The sequence below is a fragment of the Dipodomys ordii genome, unplaced genomic scaffold (assembly GCF_000151885.1).
Source record: "Dipodomys ordii isolate 6190 unplaced genomic scaffold, Dord_2.0 Scaffold65, whole genome shotgun sequence".
NCBI lineage: Eukaryota > Metazoa > Chordata > Mammalia > Rodentia > Heteromyidae > Dipodomys > Dipodomys ordii.
Window position 1 is genome coordinate 9,665,678 of NW_012267281.1, and position 23,210 is coordinate 9,688,887.

Below are 23,210 nucleotides of genomic sequence, written 5' to 3' on the forward strand. Positions count from 1 at the left end.
AGGATGTAATCAGCCTAGAAGCCCCTCAATGAATGAGTGAATCAAGAAAATGTAATATCTATCTCTGTAGCTTTATCTCTCTCTCTTTCTCTATCGCAGAATTTACTTTCCATTAGAAAGAATATTGTACCATATGTAAAGAAATGGAAAGACCTGGAAAAAATTATGTTAAGTGAAGTAAGTCAGGACCAGAGAGACAAAGGATCAATTTTTCCCATATAATATATATATATATATACACATACACACATATATAATAAAACTCTAAACAATGCCTTCACAAATAAAAGAAGGTGTTTTCTGCATCTGAATTCTCGAGATATTACTTAATGTGTGAATGTTTTGAAAAAAGATCTAGAGAAAAGAAAATAACTTGGAGAGTGGAAAAAATAAAACTGAATAGTTAATGAAAAAACGTGTTTGTAAAACTACAAAGTGTTGTGCTGGAAAGGGACATTTAGATAAACAACACCTCTGTAGATGAGGAAACTAAAACTCAATGGCTAGAAACAGAAATAGTTTTCTTTTCTTTCCTGTTTTTCTAGGATTTTTTGGTCTTTATTTGAGTTGGAGACTCAAGAAGAGAAAATTAAGTAACTGAAGGCTGTCCTGCTCTTCTGTAATGGGTTCTACTCTGGTCTGTAATAACTATTAATTGAATGGATGGTTTCAATTGCAATTTAATAAGTCTTCCTTCTTAATTTAGATTATATCTGACAAACCAATCTTTTCCCGGATTAGATTTGAAATCATTCCTATTACAGAAAATGATATCTTGTGAAATCAGTTTTATTTTCCCTGCTAAGAGAAGAAGGAGATTTATGTATTGATATCTGAAGTTCAAAGGCAGAAACTCCATAGGTTTCTTTCTTTTCTTTCCCTTGGAGAATTTTTTTAAAGTTGTGTAGAGTTCACTATTAAGGGTGTTCCATTAAAAATAACAATTCAACAATTTGCCTACATTTGCATTTGTTTACAACTTCAATGTGCTGAGGGCTGGACTTGGCCCTAGTTACTTTGCAACACGGTATGATCCCAGTTCTAGGAGAGTTTTTCCCTCAAAGGAAATTAGGAGATTGTCCGGGAACAAGTACCAAACAGAACTGGTCATATTGTCAACGCTGTGATAGGGATCCACAGAGGGACTGACTGACAAGTCAGTGGTGGGAAATGTTACAGGTAGAAGTTGCAAGTCTATGCAAGAAACTATGAGGAAACCTCATGGTGAGCTGTGAGTACAGAGCCCAGTGATGAGAAAATGGGTCACAAGTAGGCAGGCAATGGCTGAGCAGGAATTAGATTCCTCTGTTGGTGCAGAGGGAGCTGCTGAGGACTGGAGGCTTGGTCTGTAATAGATTGCCAGCCTCGTGAATACAAGGTTCTGATATCTGATATTGAATACAAGGTTCTCAATATCTGAAGGGGAGCTACTGAAAGGCAGATGAGAGGAATATACTTCCTTCAGGTCTTAGAAATACGTTGGTGGCTAGGTGAAAGATGAACTTGAAGGGATTCCAAAGAAAGTCAGAAGACTAATTAGGAGGCAGTTATCATTAGAGGAATATTTTTGTAAGGTTTCTTTAAAAAATAAAAAGGAACTTTTTGTCAAAATTAGTCATATGGGGTGGAGGAGCTTGTTTATTACCTGTATTGATTGTCTGGCATTATATCTGTGTGTTTATTGGTATACTTGTTTATCTATTCAGTATCTGTCTCTTCTACGGCATTTGATGAGAGGAGTTGAGCCTGGACCACTCCTGTATGCTGCAGGCCTATAACAATGTGTGCCACACAGATGCTCAATACATCTTTGCTGGATGAATATTTGAAAAGAAAATAGCAATGCTTGACTTGAACATGAGCATATACTGACACAAACACCTGCTTCTGAGAAGTCTGATAATGGTCTCAGGCCCTAGACACTTTGGTCTTAAGGTTTTTTATTTTTTTAACCTGTCCTATTCTCCAGAGCCATTTCAAACATCTGCAAGCTTAGCCACCCTGAATTCTTCCCACACTGCTGGGAGACGGGGCCTCTCAAACAACACTAATTGGTTTGTAGGTAATAGATGTGAAAGGTAATAGATCTGATTTTTTTTAAGGAAAGAAAATAGTCTTTTGTGCAAACCCCAAGTGTGCTATTAGCCCCAAAAGTTGAGTAATTTGGAACATCATCCTTTACATTGAGAACCCCAAGCTCATTAAAGCCCTAAAATAGGTCTACTAAGCTATTGGCTCAGCTCTCTCCCGGAGAGCAAGAAACCCAGACCAAAGTTTTTCTTACCCGACTTTCCACCAACCCCTAATCCAATTTGATTCATACCCAGCCAAGGCGACCTTTGTGGGAAACCATGATTTTCTTTTTGCTCTGTAATATCTCTCCCCCTTCTTGATTGTATTTGAAATAATTTTTACAAAGCATTTAAAAATTGAAGAAAGCTATTCATAGAACTCTTTGCCTGATATATTTCTCTTTTTTTCATGTTTAACAATCTTTAATTCAAATGCTAAAATGTAGTACAAGCCATTTTTTAGAGCTTGGGAATTTGTTCTTAAAAACAAGAGTAGGGGAAATGTGACAAAATGATATTTCTACTTTTTATAAACTTTCAAAGAAAGTGTAAATCTCAGGGCCTTGAAAGATCTATTTAACCAAACCCCTTACCAATAGCTTATACCCATTCTATATACTTATTCCTGAATAAAGATTACAATTCAGCTTTGCTTACATAACCACTTGTACCAGCTTGCTTCCTATACTGTCAAATATATCATGAACTACTTTCGAAATACATTTCTTTTAAAACAAGAGGGTAGTTCTTTGTAGAAAGCAATGCTTAAGCTTCCAGGTACATTTCCCAGAAAACAGCATATGCTATTCAAAGACTGAGATACTCTCAAATTAGAAGACCTATCTTAATGTGCATAGAGGCATGAGTGGCAAAGTTGAAGATCAGTATTTAACTATGTTTTCTATTTATTTGAAGCATAGTAATATATATATATATATATACACACACACATATGTACACTTTGGATATTCAGTTTCACATCACTGCCATTAACTTGAGGAACGTTATACAGTTTTTTAAAAAAGGAAATAAAAGGAAAAAATTGTCTCCTTTTTTTGAGCAGTGCATTACATAATTTTACCTGCCCAAAGAGACCATTTACAAATATCAGGCCAATAAACTGCTAACATCCATAAAAAGGTAGCTATCATACTAAAATGCAAGACTTGAAAGGTGGTATCCAGACAAGAAAAGACCAAAACAAACTGGAATGAAAGCCTAGCGATCACATCTACATTCAGGGCTTTTTGTTTGGACCTTCATCCTCTTCTCTCCCCTTACCTTATCCTGCTGGAGTTCCAGGCCTCATTCCTCTAGGAGCCTGTTCACTCACAGACCCCACACTTCCTTGCCCAAAGCACTCAATACACATCTTGCTTCCCATCATAGAAACACTCGTGGTTGCTAGTACACAGTGAGCTTCAAGACAAGAGGAAAAAAGGTATAGAAGGGAAGAAGAGATGAGGATTCACCAGCATGAGAAAGAAGAACACATGAGATGCCAAAGAGAGGAAAGCTATAGCCAGATGGGATGCATGGGTCCAAGAGAAAGAGGCATGAGAATGGGTGGTGGAGGAGCAATGAACATGGTTGATCCCTATGGTTCAGGAGGCCAGAAATATCCACCTCCAGGTGCTGGTGGTGGCGACCACATAGGTTATGGTAACTGATATGTTTCAGTGTGAATTCAATCACTCCATCACCAGGTTTAAAGGACTGATAGAGAGGTGGTTAGGGATTCACGACAGGAGACTAATAGAGAACAGAGGGGCATTTGTGCAGAAAAGAGGCACTATCAAGGCTGAAGACCCATTGCACTTCTCCATTTGGTTTAAGGTGGGTCCTGTTTATCTTCAGCTGGATGGAGACAAATAGGCACTGTGCACCTGGTAATTGTATTCTGCAGGTACAAACCCAGGAGCTCCATCTCATATGATTTATGAAAGGGAGCTACCTTCTGCTTTTTAACATGTGTTTGACTCATACAAAGGACCATTTTCCCCTGAAGGTCCATTAATAAAAGTTATACTGTAGCCTTAAAAGGAAGAAGTGATGTTGAATTATTAACAATTGAACATATACCATGTATGTCTCAGGTACACAGATGATGACATAATAGACATTTCTAGAGAAAGAACAAGGTGTGCAGGAAAATCACAAACATTGGGAAAGAAAATCCCCCCCAAATTGCTCACATATGTGAGAGATTAGTCAGCATACTTGGGGCTCACCAGAAGTTTTGGGTAGCCAATAATTTCATCGTGATTGAGTAGTTGGGAACTCAAAATGAATGTACCTTCTCAATGCCACTTTGTCAGACATTTTTTAATGAAGTAATAGATCTGTGAGTCAGTAGGAAAAGCAGTGCATAATTTATAATCCAAGCTGGCATACTGTGTTATTTCATTTTATGCTATGGCACCTGTATAATGTACATATATTTAAAGAAATGTTATTAATGCAAGTACCTTTGCAGACACTTGCATACTGTTTTCTTGCATGTTCATGATGGCTTCAGAAATCTTGACATCTATAGGATCCATGACCGACTCAATGTTGAATGGCCCTTCCAATCGTTCTGCCACCAAAAGCATTGCATCTGTAAAAACACAGAGACATAATTTACCAAGAACCAGGAGCTCCAGCTACTTAATCCACATTCACCCATTTTCAAAATGACTGCCTGAAAGATAATGTCAATCTTTCCCATTTTTCTTTCCCATAGTTGAAAATAAAATAGACAACTAAAAAATCACTTTTACTTCAGTCAAAGATTTATGATTAGTTTACCTGCACAGAAGCATACCTGAAAATAAGAAAATTAGTATAAATGCACACAGTTGAACATAGCTACCTATTTTGTGTGAAATAAAAAGCAATATAAGGTCAGCAATCAACTGCATTTTGAAAATAGGATGTGATCAAGAATTGAGTGTAGGGAAAATGAAAATACTAGAGGAAAAAGAATGCAGATTTGTAAATTGGGTGCACAAATATCAAGATGCCAGTCAAGTGTATCTACCTGTGTGAAGCATTCCTGGATTTCTCCCCAAAAGACATGCTCCTACTTTGTGCTACCTTTCTACCCAGCATGCCCTTCTGTTTTTGATTTTCAACACTTCTTGGGAGATAAGGGGAACTTCCCTTACTTGGTTTGGTATTTTCAAATGTCTGTAAGATGTACTGAACTTAGTGGAACTAACTATTACTCAGAATGAATGAGACTCCCGGAGGAGACTGTAATGATGGCATGGAAACAAGAGCTATGATGCAGCAATCAGACCTTGTTTTGTTCTAAAGGGCTGAATGGCTATGAGAAAAATCTTTGGTGTTATTAAGCCACAAGTTTGTGAGCATATAAAAAGACAGAGGACAAGGACGCTCTCTGTGTGCATTGTGGGGACAGATGCCCTTTCTACAGCATCCATTCTTCGTAACCAGAACATGGTTTGATGAGCCACTGTCCAACCAGAATCTGCATTAGAATGTTTTTGTAATAATGAAAGTTTGATAGTAGAAGAAGGTCTGTGTTTAGCAGGACTGAGGAATTCAAAAATTAATTTAGATATAATTAAAAATAATCCCTTGAGTCCAGTCGCTAGCAAACTAAACAGTACAGTGTAGACTTTTAACATCTTGACTCAAAAGATGTCAACATTTTCAATTGTTATAGCTTATGGAAACTAATCTTCAACACTTTTTTTTTTGCAAAATAATATGCGTTTATTATCCAATAGTCACAAAACGTAGAAAAGAAAAACAGAGGAGAAATACACCATAATCCTACTTCCCAGAATAACACTATAAACAGTGTGGTATGTACTCTATATTTTTTCCCTCTGTGCATGAATATTTTAAGCTTGCAATGAAATATAGAGCACATATATCATATAATCTACTTTCTAAATGTAATATATTATTAATGCACAACACTGTTTATACTTAGATGTTTTAGAGTGGGGTGTAAAGAAACCAAATTTTATTTTTATTGCTTATCTAACCATGTTCAACCCAAGTCCACAATGAAAAACTCTCAGGGTTATAAAGTAGCTATGAATTAGATGGGTGAGAAATGTTTTAAGATGACATTTTTTTATAGGACATACAGAACTGTCTGGGAAACAAAGACTCCTGTTTTTAAAGAGCCTAAGGCTTTCTAAAGCCACATCAGTGTTTACAGCTATCAACTAGTGTTTTTTCCCCCAGACTTCTGAGCCGTCGCTGTACTCTCCACGGAATGAGCGCAAGAGTGAATTCTTCTCTTCCGTGGTAGAGCCCAGAGCAGTGGAGAGCATCCTCCATCTGACCCCTCACTCTGTACCACACATCATTGTTATGTGGGTGACCCAAAAAGCATACCTACAAACAAAAGGTCTCATAAGAAGCCCTCCATGTTTTTTTCATTTTTTCTCCTTTAGATGATGCAGAAGTATCCATGTATGTCACAGCAGGGGCTCAAGTGAAAACAGCTATTTCTCCAGATCTTATGAGTTAATTATATGGCAGTATGAACAGAGGATGCACTTTGGTTGTAATATTTCAATATTGAATGTTTTATTCCTTAAAGTTTGGAAGAATAGGTGAATGAATGTTGTCTGGAAGCTAGTCTACTTCTTTTGTGTCTTTATATATACACTGTGTGTTTATCAAAAAAGATCTCCTTTTTTTTTTTAACAAAATTTCCTAGCAGGTCCCCCCTGATGATTAGTTCTAATGAATGAACAGGTTACTCTGGACAGATAACATATTTTAAAAGAAAAACCATCAGGAAATCATTGTATGGGGAAAAAAAATAAATTACCCAGCAAATGTAGTGGAAGCAATTGATAACTGTGAGATGGCTACCAGTTAATTGTGTTTTACATGTGTATTTGATTTTTTTTTTTGGGTCCAGTCGTGGGGCCTGAACTCTGGGCCTGGGCGCTGTCCTTCAGCTCTTCAACTCAAGGCTAGCGCTCTACCACTTGAGCCACAGCGCCACTTTCGGCTTTTTTCTTTTTGCATATGAGGAATCGAACCCAGGGCCTCATGCATGCAAGGCAAGCGCTCTACCACTGAGCCACCTTCCCAGTCCCATTATATGTGTATTTGAATAAAATGTGTAGCCAATGAGTACATACACATATATATCCAACATGAAGAGGTTTAGTTGGTGAAGTAATATTTGTTGTAATAAAAGTCAGAAGGCAGATTCAATCTGGCCTATTTGGGTTGGCTCCTCATAATCTGGTGAATTCAGCTTTTTCTTTTTTTCTTCTTCTTTGGAGTTATTGGGGTTTGTACTCAGATTTTGTGCTTGCTAGAAAGGTACTCTTCCACTGAAGCTGTGTTCCCTGTCCTGTTTGGTGTTGTATAACTCCAGCATGCTAGCTTGCCTTGTCGATTCTGAGCTTAAAAACTCATTTCCCCAGACTACAATAATAGTGCTCAGGTTGATGCTTTCTCTCAGTTAGTTGCCTGCCAGCCTGTGGATCCTACTGTCAGGAGGCAATAAAATACAGAGCCAAATGCCCCACCTTAAACTTCCTGTCCTTCTGTTTCCATTGTTTTATGTCAATTCACTTGCTTTGTTATACAAAGCAATTGAGCATAATTAAGTTTTAATGCACATATCCATTTTCCACTTAATTTAGATCGTAGGTCAGAATATACCTTCTTAAAAAGAGGTTTAGTTATATGGTTTAGCCTATTAGTAGTCTTCTTTCTTTAAAAAATTACAATATGAAGATACTGTTTCAGCTTGAAACATCAGGATCATCATTATAAAGGAACAATGAGCATGTAGTTAACAATACTGAATTATACACTTCAAAAATTGTTGAAAGCAGATTCCACACACTTCTTCCTTAAAGACAAAGCATTTCACAAATTCTTCATCAAAATGGATGAAGAGAAATCATTCAGCAGTTATGAATGCACACAAATGCATCGAAATACTCAGTTCATTAAGCCAAAAATACACAAAATATTCTAATTCCCAGAAAAGCTCAGATAAGGTATGTGTCTAATATCTCCATAAAATAACACAGATTTACATTATATATAGGTTCATTGTAAGAATGGGAAGAAAGGTGGCAGAAAATACATGTATTTTCCTACTACATAGTTGTTTGTGAAAATACACTAGATGTTCAAAGGCCTGATAAACCTATACAAGTAAATTATACACAGATTCTTACAATATTAAAAAAAACATTTAGATTCAAAACCACAAACATCTAGATAATGGAATCACCCACCTGTACTTTCCCTTTTTGTTCTAAATATACATGGCATGAAAGGAAAATATGGTTTTCTGGAAAACTTCTCCAAGATTTTTCACTTACATCACCTGCTGCTGGTAGGAGTCTAGTTCCCTTGGATTACAAAGTGAGAAAGTCACCACTGGGCCCTAGATTTCAGAAAAGGCATTATTGACTGGTGGATCTGGCTGCAGACTCCAGTGGGAAGAGAAAGTCTGAGGAGTCCACAAGCTGACCGGTAGATCCCTGTGTGTCAAACTGGCTTTCCACTTGCCTGGCAAACCTCTCACGTCATGCACCCTGCGTCTAAGGCCAGCCTCCTTCTCCCTTGAGGCTGAGGGAACTCATGCATTGGGACAAGCTGAAATCTTACTCCTCCCAAACTACAGAAAACCACAAAATAGTTTTGAGACACCAAGACAGTAGCTGGTTAAGTTTCTCTGAAACCAATTAAGTCATAACATGGCCCTAACTTGCTTCAGAGGCTGCCATCCTGTGCTATCAAAATTATCTGTGTCATATTTAAATATCTTTGGGGTATTCTTTTTACCTACGGTCTTAAAGCTGTTATCTCGACAATTAAATGAGGACAGTCAGAGTATGTGAGCTAATGATGAGGTGCTTGTGTCTATACAAATCTTTGGTGTTACTCAACTTTTGTTTCTCTTTAAACAATATTGTTTCTCCTTATGGAGAATAAAAATACAGGGTTAGAAACAGCTGGTATAATAGAGTTATTGTTGCACACGGAGAGATTCGGAGCTGTCCTTTCAAAGGCAATGAGACAAGGTTGCAGGTAAAGCTGCACTTGTAGGCCAAGGCATTAGGATTACATGAGCACAGACTTTCTGGTAGGGAAAGAAAGAAGGGCTGTGAAGTCAGTGCCTGAGTTTTTATTCAGGCCCTTCCACTAAATACCCAGGAGAAAATGTCCTAGGCCCTTCAGCCACAGAGTACTATTTTTTTCATCTATGCAATGGAAACTATGACAACATCTGCCTCATTGTGGTACTATGTGCAATGACAGAGGATTCTGCTTTAATAATTAATACCACCTTTTCTTAGACTTTTATAAGTCAGCACCACTAGGTAGTATGAATAGAAAAGAGAGGATTAACTTGCAACATTTTTTTTGGGGGGGGAGGTGAAGTATTGACAGAAATCGATGTGGGGAATAATGTTATCCATTTACTAATGGAAATGGGTAGCTTTAAGATGCAGAGCTGGTCCTGCTATGTATATTTGGTTAATGTTTAGATAATAGCTGCCTAGAGAGATGAGTTCATTACTGAGAACTATGAGCCTGAGTTATTTTCTCATGATGTGCCTCTTTGGCAATTACAGATGACTATAAAATTTTTGGCACTCTTTCCACTGGGAGTGGAGGGGTTATGTCCCATCCCCTTGAATCTTGGTTACGTTCAAGGACTGCTGTGACTAGTCAGATACAGTGACAGACTTCTAGAGCTAGTGTCTAAGACAACCTCCGTGTTCTCCCTTGCAAACCTCCTCTCCTGAGGTTATACCTGGTTGGGCCCTATGTGGCCACTTCAGGTGACAGTCCCAGCAAGGAACAGGGTATAGAGCTATGAGAGGATCCATCTTGGAAATTCCAGACCAGCCTATCCACCTGCTATCTACCAAGTAGTGACCCCAGTCAGCATGGCAGGTAGTAGAAGAATCAGCTGGCTGAGCCTTGCCTGAATCTCTGATCCAGTTCGCTACCTTCTGATGATACAGTTGCCACTTGTCATATTGGAGCACAATTTATTTTGTAGAAATAAAGAACTGGAGCAAACAACCATTTGTAAGAAATACAAAAATAATTCTTTCCTATTTGCTCAACAATACCCAAATTCCACAATTTCACAAATATGGTGATGGTTCAGAAAAAAGACAAAATGTTGCCCTGAAGGGAATATATAGAAAAAACTTGCTCTTGCTTCACAGAATATTAAGGTTGGTAGCTTCAGGTTAAGGAAGTATATGTCCCAAAGGGGAGTGTGTGTGTGTGTGTGTGTGTGTGTGTGTGTGTGTGTGTGCAGAGATGTGGGAATGGCTTGGAAAAAGAAAGAAATTTGGTTTTACTCCATGAAGAGTAAAGATGGAGACGAGGAACTAACACCATCTCTGATCTCTGCATGGGACTAGATTGAAAACTGTCCAACTGCAGGGACTCCTGTGGTTTCTGTTTCACTAAGACATACATATCAAGAAGAGGAGATATAAAATAACACTTTGCTCAACAGATTGACTTTAACCTGGAGAATAAAGGTTTCCAGAGTACTTTAGAGGAGGCAGGAAGAGAAAATCTTTCTTTTGAGCTGGTATTTTTTCCTAAGTCTTAGAGAATATATATAACCTTGAAAATTCAATTCAAATAATCTTAATTTAGCCGAGCCTGGTAGTACGTATCTGTAATCTCAGCACTTGGGAGGCTGAGGCAGGAGGATCTTGAGTTTTAGGCAAGTTTGAGCTATATAGTGAAACCTCATCTCAATTCCCCCTCTAAACACCTTACTTTAAATCTTGTATCTGCCTCTTTTCAAAGCTTGTTGAAGTGTCATAAGGTCTAAAGATTACAAGTGGGGACAGAAACTGTCTGTAGGGCTGCTCTCATAAAGTTTTTTGAGATCACAAAGGTAAAGTATATAAAAATATTTTCTCTCCATTTGGGTGAAATTTGCATTAAGATAATTGCCAGTTCAGAACTCTCATTAACTCATCTAAACTTGTCCTTCATAAATCCTCCATGACAAAACATGCAAGCACAGTTTCCCTCCTAGCCTTTTTTTGAATTCTGCAACTGTCTGGTTACTTTCCTTAGAAGCAGTGTTTGCTCCTCTTACCTCTGTTTTAGCTTCCCTGAGACACTTTCCTCAGTGTGAAGCATATGAAAAAAAAATGGAAAAATCAAGCATTTTATTTACAACTACCCTGGTCAGTTCATTCATTGGCATCCAATTCTTCATTAAAAGGAAAATTAAAAACCAGCTTCTGTGTTTAAATATAGGTTGATGAATGCCCATGGCATGCGTGTAATTAAAGGCCCAGCTTGCTAGAGGCAGGTGCATAGAGCATATTTGTCCTTTACTCCCACCCAAATTGATGAATTAAAATGCCCCATGAGATCTAGGCTGGGAATACAGTTCAACAGAGGCCTGGACGAAAAGCATAGTTCCTGGGGATTGAGGGTCTTCTGTCACAGTGGCAGAACAGGCCTGAATGACCAGGCAAGGAGACAGACTTCAGAACAGAGAATTTGAATATACATAGGCCAAAGGTCCAAGCCTTTCTCAGGGTTTCCAAAATATTTTTTTGTTTTTGACTATCATTGCAATACATCTGGATTTGGTGCTTTCTAAACTGTTCTTTCACATTGAGGGTTTGTCCTTTAACTATGCAATTAGACAACAAAATGGCGAGACAGAGGACAAAGGGTGAAAACAATGCAGCGATACTCACACGACAATATGTTGGAAATGAGCTGTACATCTTTGCGGGGGGGGGGGCGCTGAGGGATGGGGAATTGGAAGGGAGGGTAAGTGGGAGAAAAATGAGAGAGATGGTAACAAGTGCAACAACAAGAAATGTACTCATTACTTTATGCATATACCTGTAACCCCTTTGTAGATCACCTTGAAAATAAAATTAAATATGGAATTAAAAAGAAGTTCATTTTGGCAAGTACTGAGATTTGAACTCAGGTACTTGTGCTTGCAAGACAAATAATCTACCAGTTGAGCCATGCTGGCTATTTTTTTTTTTTTGCTCTAGCTATTTTTCAGATAGTATCTAAAGTCTTTGCCCGATATGAACTATCATCCTCCTATTTATATCTCCTGTGCCAGTGGATGACAGATGCCTGTAACTATATCTGCTTTGTCTGTTGAGATAGGGTCTTGATAGGTTTTTTCTTACCTCGGCTAGCCTTGGCAGTGATCCTTCTTATCAGTCTTTCCAAATAGCTGGGATTATTGGTATGAGCTACTGTGCTCAATCTGATTATATAAATTTGATTAGGCCACTTCTGTAATCTAAAATCATAAAGCTGGCACTAAACCTGGCATAAGAAAGACCCTTTACACACTGACTGTGCTAGTTTTGCCTTCTACCACTCCTGCCTTCTAATTCAATGCCTCTACCCAACATGGTTCAGGGCCTATAGGATACAAATGATGTTGCTATGAGTATCTATGTAAATATATCTGTTGAATAAAGTCTAAGAAGTGAAACTTTTAGGCTAAATGTATGAACTTTCAAAATCTTGAGAGATATAACCAGAGTTCTCTACACAAAGCCCAGATTTCTATGTTCCTCGTAGTGAAATGTGACCATTTCTGGTTCTCTAAGTCTTCAACTTTCAGATTTTAAAATGTTTATATCTTTCCTAATTGGTCAGCATAAGAAAATAGCCTCTCAGTGTAGTTCTCACGTGAATGTCTCTCAGTGTAAGTTGGACACCTTTAATACAACTAAAAGCTATTTGTTTTGTCTCTTTATAAATTTGTTCACTTGTTTTACTGCTGGGATTACTAATTTTTTTCACATTGATATAAATGTTTCTTTTTCAAAGACTTAGAAAAATCTGTCCTTTTGTGACAGAAAATTTCAGTTATTTCCTCGATGTTCTTTATCTTTTGACTTCATCCATGATGGATTTGCTTGGCAGATACATTTTACTTTTATGTAGTTCAACTTAACAATCTCTTTTTTAAAAAAAATTCTTACTTTTTCTCCTTCCCAAATCACCTCTATGACTTAATCTACTGTCACTTGCATTTTTAGTCACTAATTGACTTGCTGACCCTTGCTTAGGGCCCAGGCACTTTGCAGGCCTTTACCCCAAATACAATTTATTTTCTATCCTTAGTATTTGGATATTTACTTCTGTCTCAGATCTTTCCATTACTATGTAATATTGAAGAGGGCCAGATACTTTATCTGGATTGTTTCAACTCCTGGAACAATATGGTCAGTTTTCTGTATCTGTGGGTGTCAAGTCTGCACATTTACCCAACTTCAGATTAGAATAGTCAAACAAAATTAAGATGCATGTTATTAGGTCTGTATAGATTTCCTCCTCATTATTTCTTCAGCAATACATTCTATCAACCACTTGCAAGTACTCTACATTTGGTCAGAAGTATGAGATGGATGTTCCTAAGTCACAGGTAAATACCACACTGTCATTTTATCTGCAGATTTAGGAATCCAAAGGGGTGCTGGGACTAACAACATGATATGGGAAAATGGCAGTACTTGAATCCTGAGTGGTGTTAAATGACCATTTATTTGTAAAGTAAATTTTTAGAACAAAAATTTAAATCTTCCTATATTTTCTTCTACTAGCTTAATAAAAACAAGCCTCCTATCCCTCCCTTCTGTCCTAAATGTCCCTCTCCTTCCTCCCCAGCACGCATACAACCACAAATGCCTGAAAAACTTTATAAGCACTGGCTACAGGATAAATGGCCCCTTGGTGGCTTTTGATGTGTTATAACATAGATGAAGTATTTCTGGGGGAATTTAGAATCTTATTGTACTTTTTTATTAGGTAGAAATAACTTTTTAGTTCTTCTAGCTTGAAATTGAAAAGTGTGGCTGGTTTGTTTTTGTGGAAGGTTATTTCTAGGTTACACATCCCCTCCCCCCATACTCCTCCCCAAATGTGGATATTTTTGGCTTTTCCAAATGTGGCATTTCCTGCTGCTTTTCAAGACTCCAAGTTTGCCATTAGCTTTCAAAACCATCTCTGTGATGAATGCCTTTTTGTTTCTTCCTTGTAATTTGTTTGAATTCAATAAACACCAAGTTTCTGATCTTCTTTTTTTTTCTACTTTACCAACACTGTGGTTAGGTCCATTAAAAAAAAGCCCACAAAAAAAACAAAACCTTGAGAAAGAATTAGATCTGGATCATATCAGATTTAGCTAAAGATATCATACACAGTACTGTGAAGAGAGGAAAGCAATAGAAAATGGAAGCAAATCAATTAGATGGAATTTAAAATAGTTCATAGATATCAGATCCAAAAATGAAACCCATCCAGAATAATGACAGTAAGTAAAGTAAAAGATGAAGGCCAGATAAGCTCTGGTCCACACCTGTAATCCTAGCTTCACAGGAGGCTGAGAACTGAGGATCACAGTTCAAAGCTAGCCCGGGAATGAAAGTCCATGAAACTTTTATCTCCAATTAATCAGAGAAAAAGCTGGAAATGGCTCAGCTGGCAGAGTGCCAGCCTTGAGCAAAAAGGAGCTCGAACAGTCCCTGGGCCCAGAGGATTTCCAGGAACAGCAGAAAAGGGAAGAGGAAAAAAAGAAGGCCAAGTGAGAAAGAGAAAGAGAAGAGAGAAAAGAGAGAGACAGAGAAAGAGAGAGGAGAAACAGAGAGAAGAGAGAAGAGAGAGACAAAGAGGATTGAATGAAAATAACTTTATTTGAAACCAAATTCAGGAAGACAACACTTTGAGGAGAAAACAAATATACAAACTAACTTAATTCTGAAACCAGGGCAAACAAAGACCTACTTTGCATCCACAATGCAAGAGGCAATGCAAATTATGGGTGGGTGGGGGGAATAATTCAGTGGTTGTCCTTGAACAGTGCAGGGATTAGAATCTACATGACTCATTTCCAGACAGTTACTTTCTTAGTAGAATGATGCATGTATTTCATAAAATATAATATATTCACGCAAGCAAAATCTCACCACTATTTTTTATCTTTGAAATGTTTAGTTACATCATAAGCCACAAAGAGTAAGCCTTGTAAATCATGAATTTGATGGACATTGAAGTGTATACTACCAACCATAACTCCATTTAAATTTTTATTGCTTATTCTTCATGTGAATAAGTTTTTATGTTATTTGTAGCTTGGAATGTCCAAATAATTCACATCAACCTATCAGTCTTTTCATTGATGATGAATCATAGAAATTAAGGGGTAAAGAGCCTTCTGAGACAAGAACTATCGTTATCTTTGTGTCTTCATGCTTTATTCTGAATTTTGAATTAATTTGGTCAAGCCAAATGGTTTATGGTCTGGGAGGCCAAGGAAAAAGAAAAAAAGCAACTCATTTGATAGAAATGGTGAACCCTGTACCAACAACTTCATACTTTCTCACTCCATCGAAGCTTCTAACAACCCTCCTAAAATTGCTCAAATAGTACCTACGTGCTAACTGGGTATTTTTACTTGCTTACTAAATTCCAAGACTTTCACTAGTACTGAAGAGAAAATTGAAAGCAAAAGCATAGGTGAGAAAGAAAAAGCATTTTTGTTCTAACTCTTTCTTCATTCTTTCTTGCCTGAAAGTGAACTCCTCCATAGTGACTATGTTCTCTCAGTCTGGGCACCATGACCTAGATATAGCTCTTCACATTGCTCCTTACTCTTTATGACCTTGCATAACACATGAGTGACATTTCAGAATTCTTTGCATGGTGGCTGGCCCTCATGATGTTCCTGAGAAACAGAGGCATGGTCCCGAGATGTTTGCCATGCCAGAGGCCAGCTGCCCCCATCTACAGATTCTGGAATCGTGGGCATAACTTAGTGAGCCTTGGGATCATTTTCTGTTCCTACTTCACTGTGTGGATTAAATACAACAGCAGGCATGTGAAACCACAAATGCTTATTTCATGATGATTATCGTATCATAATGGACAGGAGGAGAGTGCCTTTGATTTCTCCACAGAGTGCATAGCAAAGGGTTCATCATCACTCGTGAAGCTGTCAAGCTTTATGGAAGGAGGAAAGTGGCAGTCAACTCCTTCATCCTGTGGAGAAGGACAGGACGGCCCAGGGATAACAGAAATCTAGCAAAACAGCTCAGCAGAAGGGACAAAATGGCCGGCTCTGATCATCACGTGATTTCTCTCTCTCAGTCAGCTGTCTTTCTACTCCATCTCTTTGCTTCCTTCTATACAATCAGCCAATCCATCACAAGAAACAGGATCAAGTGAAACATTTCAAAGTGTCATCGAAGAGTACAAAAGTCCAAACTTTTTGCCAGTGTATTGCAGTTAAGCAATTCTTCTATTTCTCCCTCCTTTGCCCTAAAAGTTAATAAAGAAAATCACCCCAGAGACCATTTGTTCTTGCAATACAAGGGCTTGCAACCTACATGGAATGAATCACAAACCTCTCCAAGAACCAATAAAAAATAAATAAATGAAAAGTCAGGTGTGCTGTCATGGCTCCCTGCTGAATGGGAACAGTGATTGGTGGGTGAATGAGTAAGCATTGGCCCTTTTCTCTTCCTTGTGTGTATGCCGGTATTATTAAAAAACAATTTTTTTTATTATTTTGTTGCTCAGTGCGAAGTGAACCTAAAGGAAAATGAAAAACAAAACAAAACAAAAGCCGGCAATGTATCCTGTAATAGCGGCCACCAGACCCAAAAGAAAAAAAAACTGTATTGCTTTTTTAAAAGAAGAAAAAAAAACCTCATTTTAGGAGGTAATGATTTCCTCTCCATTCATTTCTGAGTCACCTGATGAACTGGCAAAGATGAATTTTTGTTATCTTCTGTTTTACCTCTTATTTAAGTCTATCTTCGAAATACTTTATTGGCGAAAGCTCATTTTCCAGTAGGGGGAAAGAGAGAGAGAGAGAGAGAGAGAGAGAGAGAGAGAGAGAGAGAGAGGGAGATGAGAGCAAGAGGCAGAGAGTGGGGTGAGGAAGAGGGAGAGGAAGAAGGAGAGAGAGGGAGAGGGAGAGGGAAAGAGAACAAGAGAGAATGCAGGCTTTGCATTTTTCAAGGGCCCAAAATTGCTCTAATAACTTTAGGCCATAGAGATTCATTTTACATTCTCAACACTAAGGGCAAGTAGCAACTACTGAGACCCTGGAGTAAAATAATTTATCCAAACTTGCAAGGTTGTAGATAGCAGGTTACAGGTTACTGAAATCATACTTCTGGAGAGGTGAGGTGGTACACACTACAATCCCAGGACTCAGAGGCTGAAGGCAGGAGGATTAAGAGTTTGAGGCCACCATGGGCTACATGCAGAGATCCTGTCTCAACAACAAAGTGAAAAAGAAAGAAAATTGTACTACTCTGGCCATGTTCCCTGATCAGGTTGAACCAAACAAATAAGTGTCCCTGGGAACTTCAGCCAGCAGCCTACACACTGCAAGTTATGGATCTGCATTTTTCTCCTGACTGTTCTCTTCCTATTTCAGGACTTACAATTGAAAAGTAACTTTAAATGTGTGAATACAATGTCATATTGTAGTCTGAGAAGATGCAAATAGTTGGGGAAGAAGTAAGAGTGTGAAGGAGTGAAAGTAACCTCATTTCCTCATTTATATATTTTTTTCCAGAATAATGCAATTATTTTCTTATGAGACTTGTTTTCTTTTTTATGGTCACATGTATTGTTTATAATATACAAAATTTGGAGAACACAAAAAGGAATCCGAAAAAGAGAAAGAGAATTAAAAAAATTACCTATGATCTATCAAGACATAGATAAGCATAGATAATGTTTGAGCTACTTCTTTCTAGATGTTAATTCTAATATGCATATATTAGAGTCAGACTATATAAACAGCGGATTCCCTTCATTTCCGGTACAAAAGCATATAGTCAGGTATTACATTATTAAACTACGAAAAGGTCCTTTTTTACCAACTGCATTGTGTTTTATGGGATCAAGTACTATAAATACTTTTCTGAGTATCTGTCTTAACATTGTCGTTTAGACTCACACCAGATTATACACTAGTATCAAATATGCTCCTTTTCTTTTTTTCTTTTCTTGCCCATCGTGGGGCCTGAACTCTGGGCCTGGGAGCTGACCTTCAGCTCTTCAGCTCAAGGCTAGTGCTCTACCACTTGAGCCACAGTGCCACTTCTGGCTTTTTTCTTTTTTGCTTATGTGGTGCTGAGGAATTGAACCCAGGGCCTCAGGCATGCAAGGCAAGCGCTCTACCATTTAGCCACCTTTCCAGCCCTGCAATGGAATTCTTAATATGCAGACATAAATGAACGTAAGAAAACATATTTCTAAGTCCAGAATTTAATATGATTTCTACATTTCAAAAGCAGATCTCTAACTAGACATTCTCTTTTCATTAATTTGTATTTAGTGTTGGCTTAAACAGTGTTTAAGCCATGGTTTTGCTTAGCTTTTACCATTTAAGGCTGGCATTCTGCCACTTGAGCCATACCTCCACTTCCTAGACTTCCTGTTTTTAACTGAAAACTTTTAGAGCAAAAGACATTATTTGCTCTACAATTGTGAAGTGTTAAATTATTTTAAAAGAGTAATAGAATATAGGTTCTAGTGGTGTGGTATCAAACTTAGTGTGTGACATTGAAGTCAGCAGTTCCCACCTGGAAAATTAAATATTTGGATTTGTAGACATCCCATGGGTTGTTTTTTTTTTTAAAGCTTCTAAACCTATTAGACACCATAGAGAGTTCACCAAAGAACATGGGCACAGTCCAACAGGCAAACCCAAAAGAAATCATTCTATGGTTCAGTCCTAAGTTAAGGGACAAAAATGGTCAGAGATGCTGAGTGTCAGAGGGAGGAATGGAGTGACAGCTGGAAAGTACTGAGAATGTAGCCCAGAGAATCAAAGGCAAACTGGATGCACCTGAATGAAGTGTGGAAAGGCAGAAGAGATTAATGCCTTGTGGCTAAACATTTGGCCTTTGCTATTAGATCCATTCTGAAGACTGTTTTCTTTCAAGATAATTAGAAAACCTAGAAAAACGGTGTGAAAATGCTAGACTTTAGAGGGACAATACAAGACATCAATGTCACAGGGAAATGGGCCAGAGGTCCACAAATCCACCCCTGAAATGTGAATAAAGCATGACTTTTAAGTAACAGACAGCATTATCAAGCTGCGCAAATGCCAAATGCATTTGGACCTTTGCAGGAGACAATAATGAAAGATTTAGATACAGACACTTAAAGTCATTATTCAAAGGCAAACGTGTGGTTTAATCATTGAAGGAGGCCACCAATCACCCCGCACTTCCACTGGACTTGTAGGGATCAGCATTTGCAGCTTCCTTCTTAATCTTGTGACTTTAAGAGGCAAGGGATCATTTCAACTTCATTTCAAAGAAAAGCCTGCAGTCTGTAGGCCAAACAGGGGCTCATGCCATCTGATCTGAGGACTCCACCGTCCACTCTGTTAGCCATTGTTATCTCTGCCTTTAAACATTAGCAAATACTTTTTAATATCCATGTTCAAAAGCTAATGGAGAAAGCATAGCCAAGATTCCAGAATTCATCAGAATATTATGGGGGAAATCATATGATTTGAGACATGCTCCTCCAAGGAGTGAGTCTTTTGTTCCCTTGGTCAAATAAAACATCTAATATCAAAGGCCTCTTAATGCTTCCCTGGAAAATTTCTTCTTTGTTTCTTCTGTGTACCTTGTTAGTTTTTAAGATAAAGGGAAGGAATGACTGTTGACTCACTTGTGTTAGAAATAGGAAAAAATATATATAAATATATATATATATATATATATATATATAATATGTATCAGGGTATCTACTATTTTATGATAGAATCAACACTCCAAAAATCGATTTTTAGGGCCTCTTCATCATTATTCTCACCCAGTTTCTAGAGACATATGTTGAGTGATTTTGTTAATATACTTAAATTAACCTCAAGACACCTTTGGGTATTTAGAAATCAATAATACCACTGTTTTTCAATGCAGACATGTATCTTGAAAATAGAGTATGGGATTTTTTTTTCTTAGAAAGACAACAGTGAATTTAGAGATTACCAAGAGACAATGAAAAAGGATTAATTTTAAAGGAGCAAGGCGATGTATTCTAGAAAAAGAATCCTATGTGCATAGTCACTGTATTTATTGCACATTATGCTTCCCAAAGACACGGCTGTCTTTAAAATGCTGCATGTGAAAACAAGTCAGTAAATTTGTGAAATGATTTTAATTCCAAAGTCTGCAGAGCTCTGGATTCTGTGGTTGGGATCTATTTGCCTATCACTACATTCCTCTCCAAACTACAAAACACCATTTGGAATTGACACCATAGCAAGCTGGAGGCAGCGCTGAAAGATACTTCCTGGAATTATTTTTCATGCTGCCTTGTCATTGAGAATTTCAGATCTAGAGTTGCAGTATAGCAGTCTCATTGGCCTTTCTACTGTTGCCCATTTAACCATCCGGATCTAATTTTTTGTTTGTTTGCTTCTTTCATTATTTCTTCTACAGGTATTTTCCAGGTGCCTTTAGGAAACAAGCTCATTTTGAATATACCACATAGATAGACTGCGGGAGGGATAGAGGGAGAGGGAGGGAGGGGGTGGACCCTTCCTTTTTATTTATTTATTTTATTTTTTATTGTGCAAATACCATACAGAGGGGTTACAATTATGTGGGCAAGATAATGAGTACATTTCTTTCTTTTTTTAATTTTTTTTATTGTGAAAATACTGTACAGAGAGGTTACAATTACATGGGTAAGATAATGAGTACATTTCTTATCAAAATTGTTGCATCCTCCTTTGTTTCCCCTTCCCATCCCTTCCCATTCCCCCCCCCTCGGCCCCCCCAGCCAAAGTTGTGAAGTTGGTTTTTCGATATAACAACTTGTACAACTCATTGTATCCCTATTTAAACGATTTGTTTTTCCCCTTCCCCTCCTCAAATTATACCAACCTCAAATACAGTGAAAGCAGGGGTTATACCCTGGGGGAGGGACATACAAAGAAATCATCTTATAAATATGTTAGTAACAATCGCATAAAAGAGAAAAAAATTGAATACTTATCTTGGGGTTCATTTCACCTAACATCAACTTTTCTGACCTTTTCTGCTTGTCTCAGACATATACTAGTTATTGCAAATAAGGGCCTGGCTTACTTAATACAATTTTTTCCATGTTTTTCCATTTCCTAACAAATGGGGCAATGTCATTCTTTCTGATAGAGGCATAGAATTCCATTGTGCATATATGCCACATTTTCTTGATCCATTCATCAACTGAGGGACATCTGGGTTGGTTCCATATCTTAGCTATGGTAAATAATGCTGTAATAAACATAGTTGTGCTGGTAGCTTTGTATGGTCTTGTTTGTGATCATTTGGGTGAATGCCCAAAAGTGGGATTGCTGGGTCACAGGGGAGCTCTACCAGGAGTCTTTTGAGAAACATCCATACTATTTTCCAAAGTGGTTGAACAAGTTTACACTCCCACCAACAATGCAGTAAGGTTCCCTTCCGTCCACATCCCCTCCAGCATCTGTTGTTATTAGAGTTCTTAATTAGAGCCATTCTAACTGGGGTGAGGTGGTATTATACTTAATTGTGAAAAACTAAAGCCATTTCCTCTTAACTCAGGAACGAGACAAAGTTGTCCACTCTCTCAACTTCTCTTCAATTTATTATTAGAATGTCTAGCTACAGCAATAAGACAAGATGCAAACATAAATGGGATCCAAATAGGGAAAGATGAAAACTCTCCCTCTTTGCAGATGACATTGAAGGGTTAAAGTTTTGAGGCAGTGACCACTTGTTGCTTGTTTCTGTCTAGCAGAGCAACACGTGGTGGTAATCCAAACACCTGGTTGGTTGTGTGCCTTTCTAACCCCTGCAAATCCTTAGCTGGGGGCTCTCCTCCTAGGCTCTGCTGTGTCGAAGTGTAGGACGAGGCCCAAGCTGCAGCCCATTTAAATAAAACAGCTGTAGAGCCTGACGCTGGATGGTCTTCTTGTGGGGGGGAGGGGTCCTGCGACCTTGGCATAACATATTAGTGGGGGCTCATCCGGGATACCCCTCAAAGACCCCCGAGACCTCAGACTCCAAAGGTAAAACAACGCTGTCTTTGTTAATTTGTCTTGTCTTGTCGTTTGTCTGTTTTACTTTCGTGAGGACGGCTGCTCTGATTCGTAAAGGGTTGTCGAAGTGGATGCATGTGCACAACAACCCTGGAGGAACTGGATCCTCATGTGGGGCGGGGGTCCTTGGAACCCCGCTGTGTGAATTGTGGGGTGAGGATCGGTTTGGTGTTGGGCCGGAACTGACCAAGAGAGCCTCCCAACAGAGGCCCAACTCGCCCACTGTGGGTCTGCTCCTTCTACTGTGGGGCGTGGGTGTGGAACCCCGCCATTACAGGAGTCAGCGGACCAATTCGGGAGAGCTCCACTTCGTAAGCTTTTTTCCTAACTGTTAGGCCTGCGTGTGTTTTGTTTGTACTGTTTATTGTTTTTTGCACTGTACGACTGATGGGACTGGAAACCATGGGCACCACTCCATCTAGCCCCCTAGACTTACAAAAAGAAACTGAGAAAGAGGAAAATAAATTGTACCCCCCGGTTTTTCAGGGAGATAAGTTGGAAGAAGAAATGTTTCCTCCCCCATACTTCCCTTCCCAGGTTCCTTTTGCAGAACCTGAGAATGATCAAGAGGAGGAGGGAGCTATAGAACCCTCGGCACCTGCCCTTAAAGTTTCTGAGGGGCCAGTCACTCAATGACACCATGGCATCAACCCCACATCTAATGCAGCTGTTTTTCCCTTACGCACCATAGGTCCTGTGGAGGTGAATGGTCAGCAGCAACTCCAATATTGGCCATTTTCTACCAATGATCTATATACAATTGGCACACCCAAAATGCCCCCTTTTCTGAGAAACCCCGAGATTTAATTCGTTTGCTTTAAACTATTCTCTTTACTCATCAGCCCACTTGGGATGATTGCAGTCAGCTTTTACAGGGCCTTTTTACCACCGAAGAGAGAGACCATATCCGAGAGGTGTCCGGAAACATATCCCTGGCCCCACAGGAGCGCCCATCACGGATCCTGCCCTGATGGCTGCCTATTTTCCAGAGATCTGACCAACATGGAACTACAATATGGTTGAAGGTAGGGAGTGACTCCTTG

At 38.6% G+C, this 23,210-nt stretch overlaps 1 protein-coding gene across 2 annotated transcripts in view; it reads right to left on the reverse strand.

Annotated features, from left to right (window-relative positions):
- The window catches only part of Gpc6 (glypican 6), a 965,911-nt gene that overhangs the window by 92,050 nt on the left and 850,651 nt on the right, over window positions 1-23,210 (reverse strand). For both annotated transcript variants that reach the window (XM_013022980.1, XM_013022979.1), the window contains exon 5: window positions 4,541-4,671. In XM_013022980.1, coding sequence (XP_012878434.1) covers window positions 4,541-4,671 — 131 coding nt within the window. The remainder of the gene's footprint in view (window positions 1-4,540; window positions 4,672-23,210) is intronic.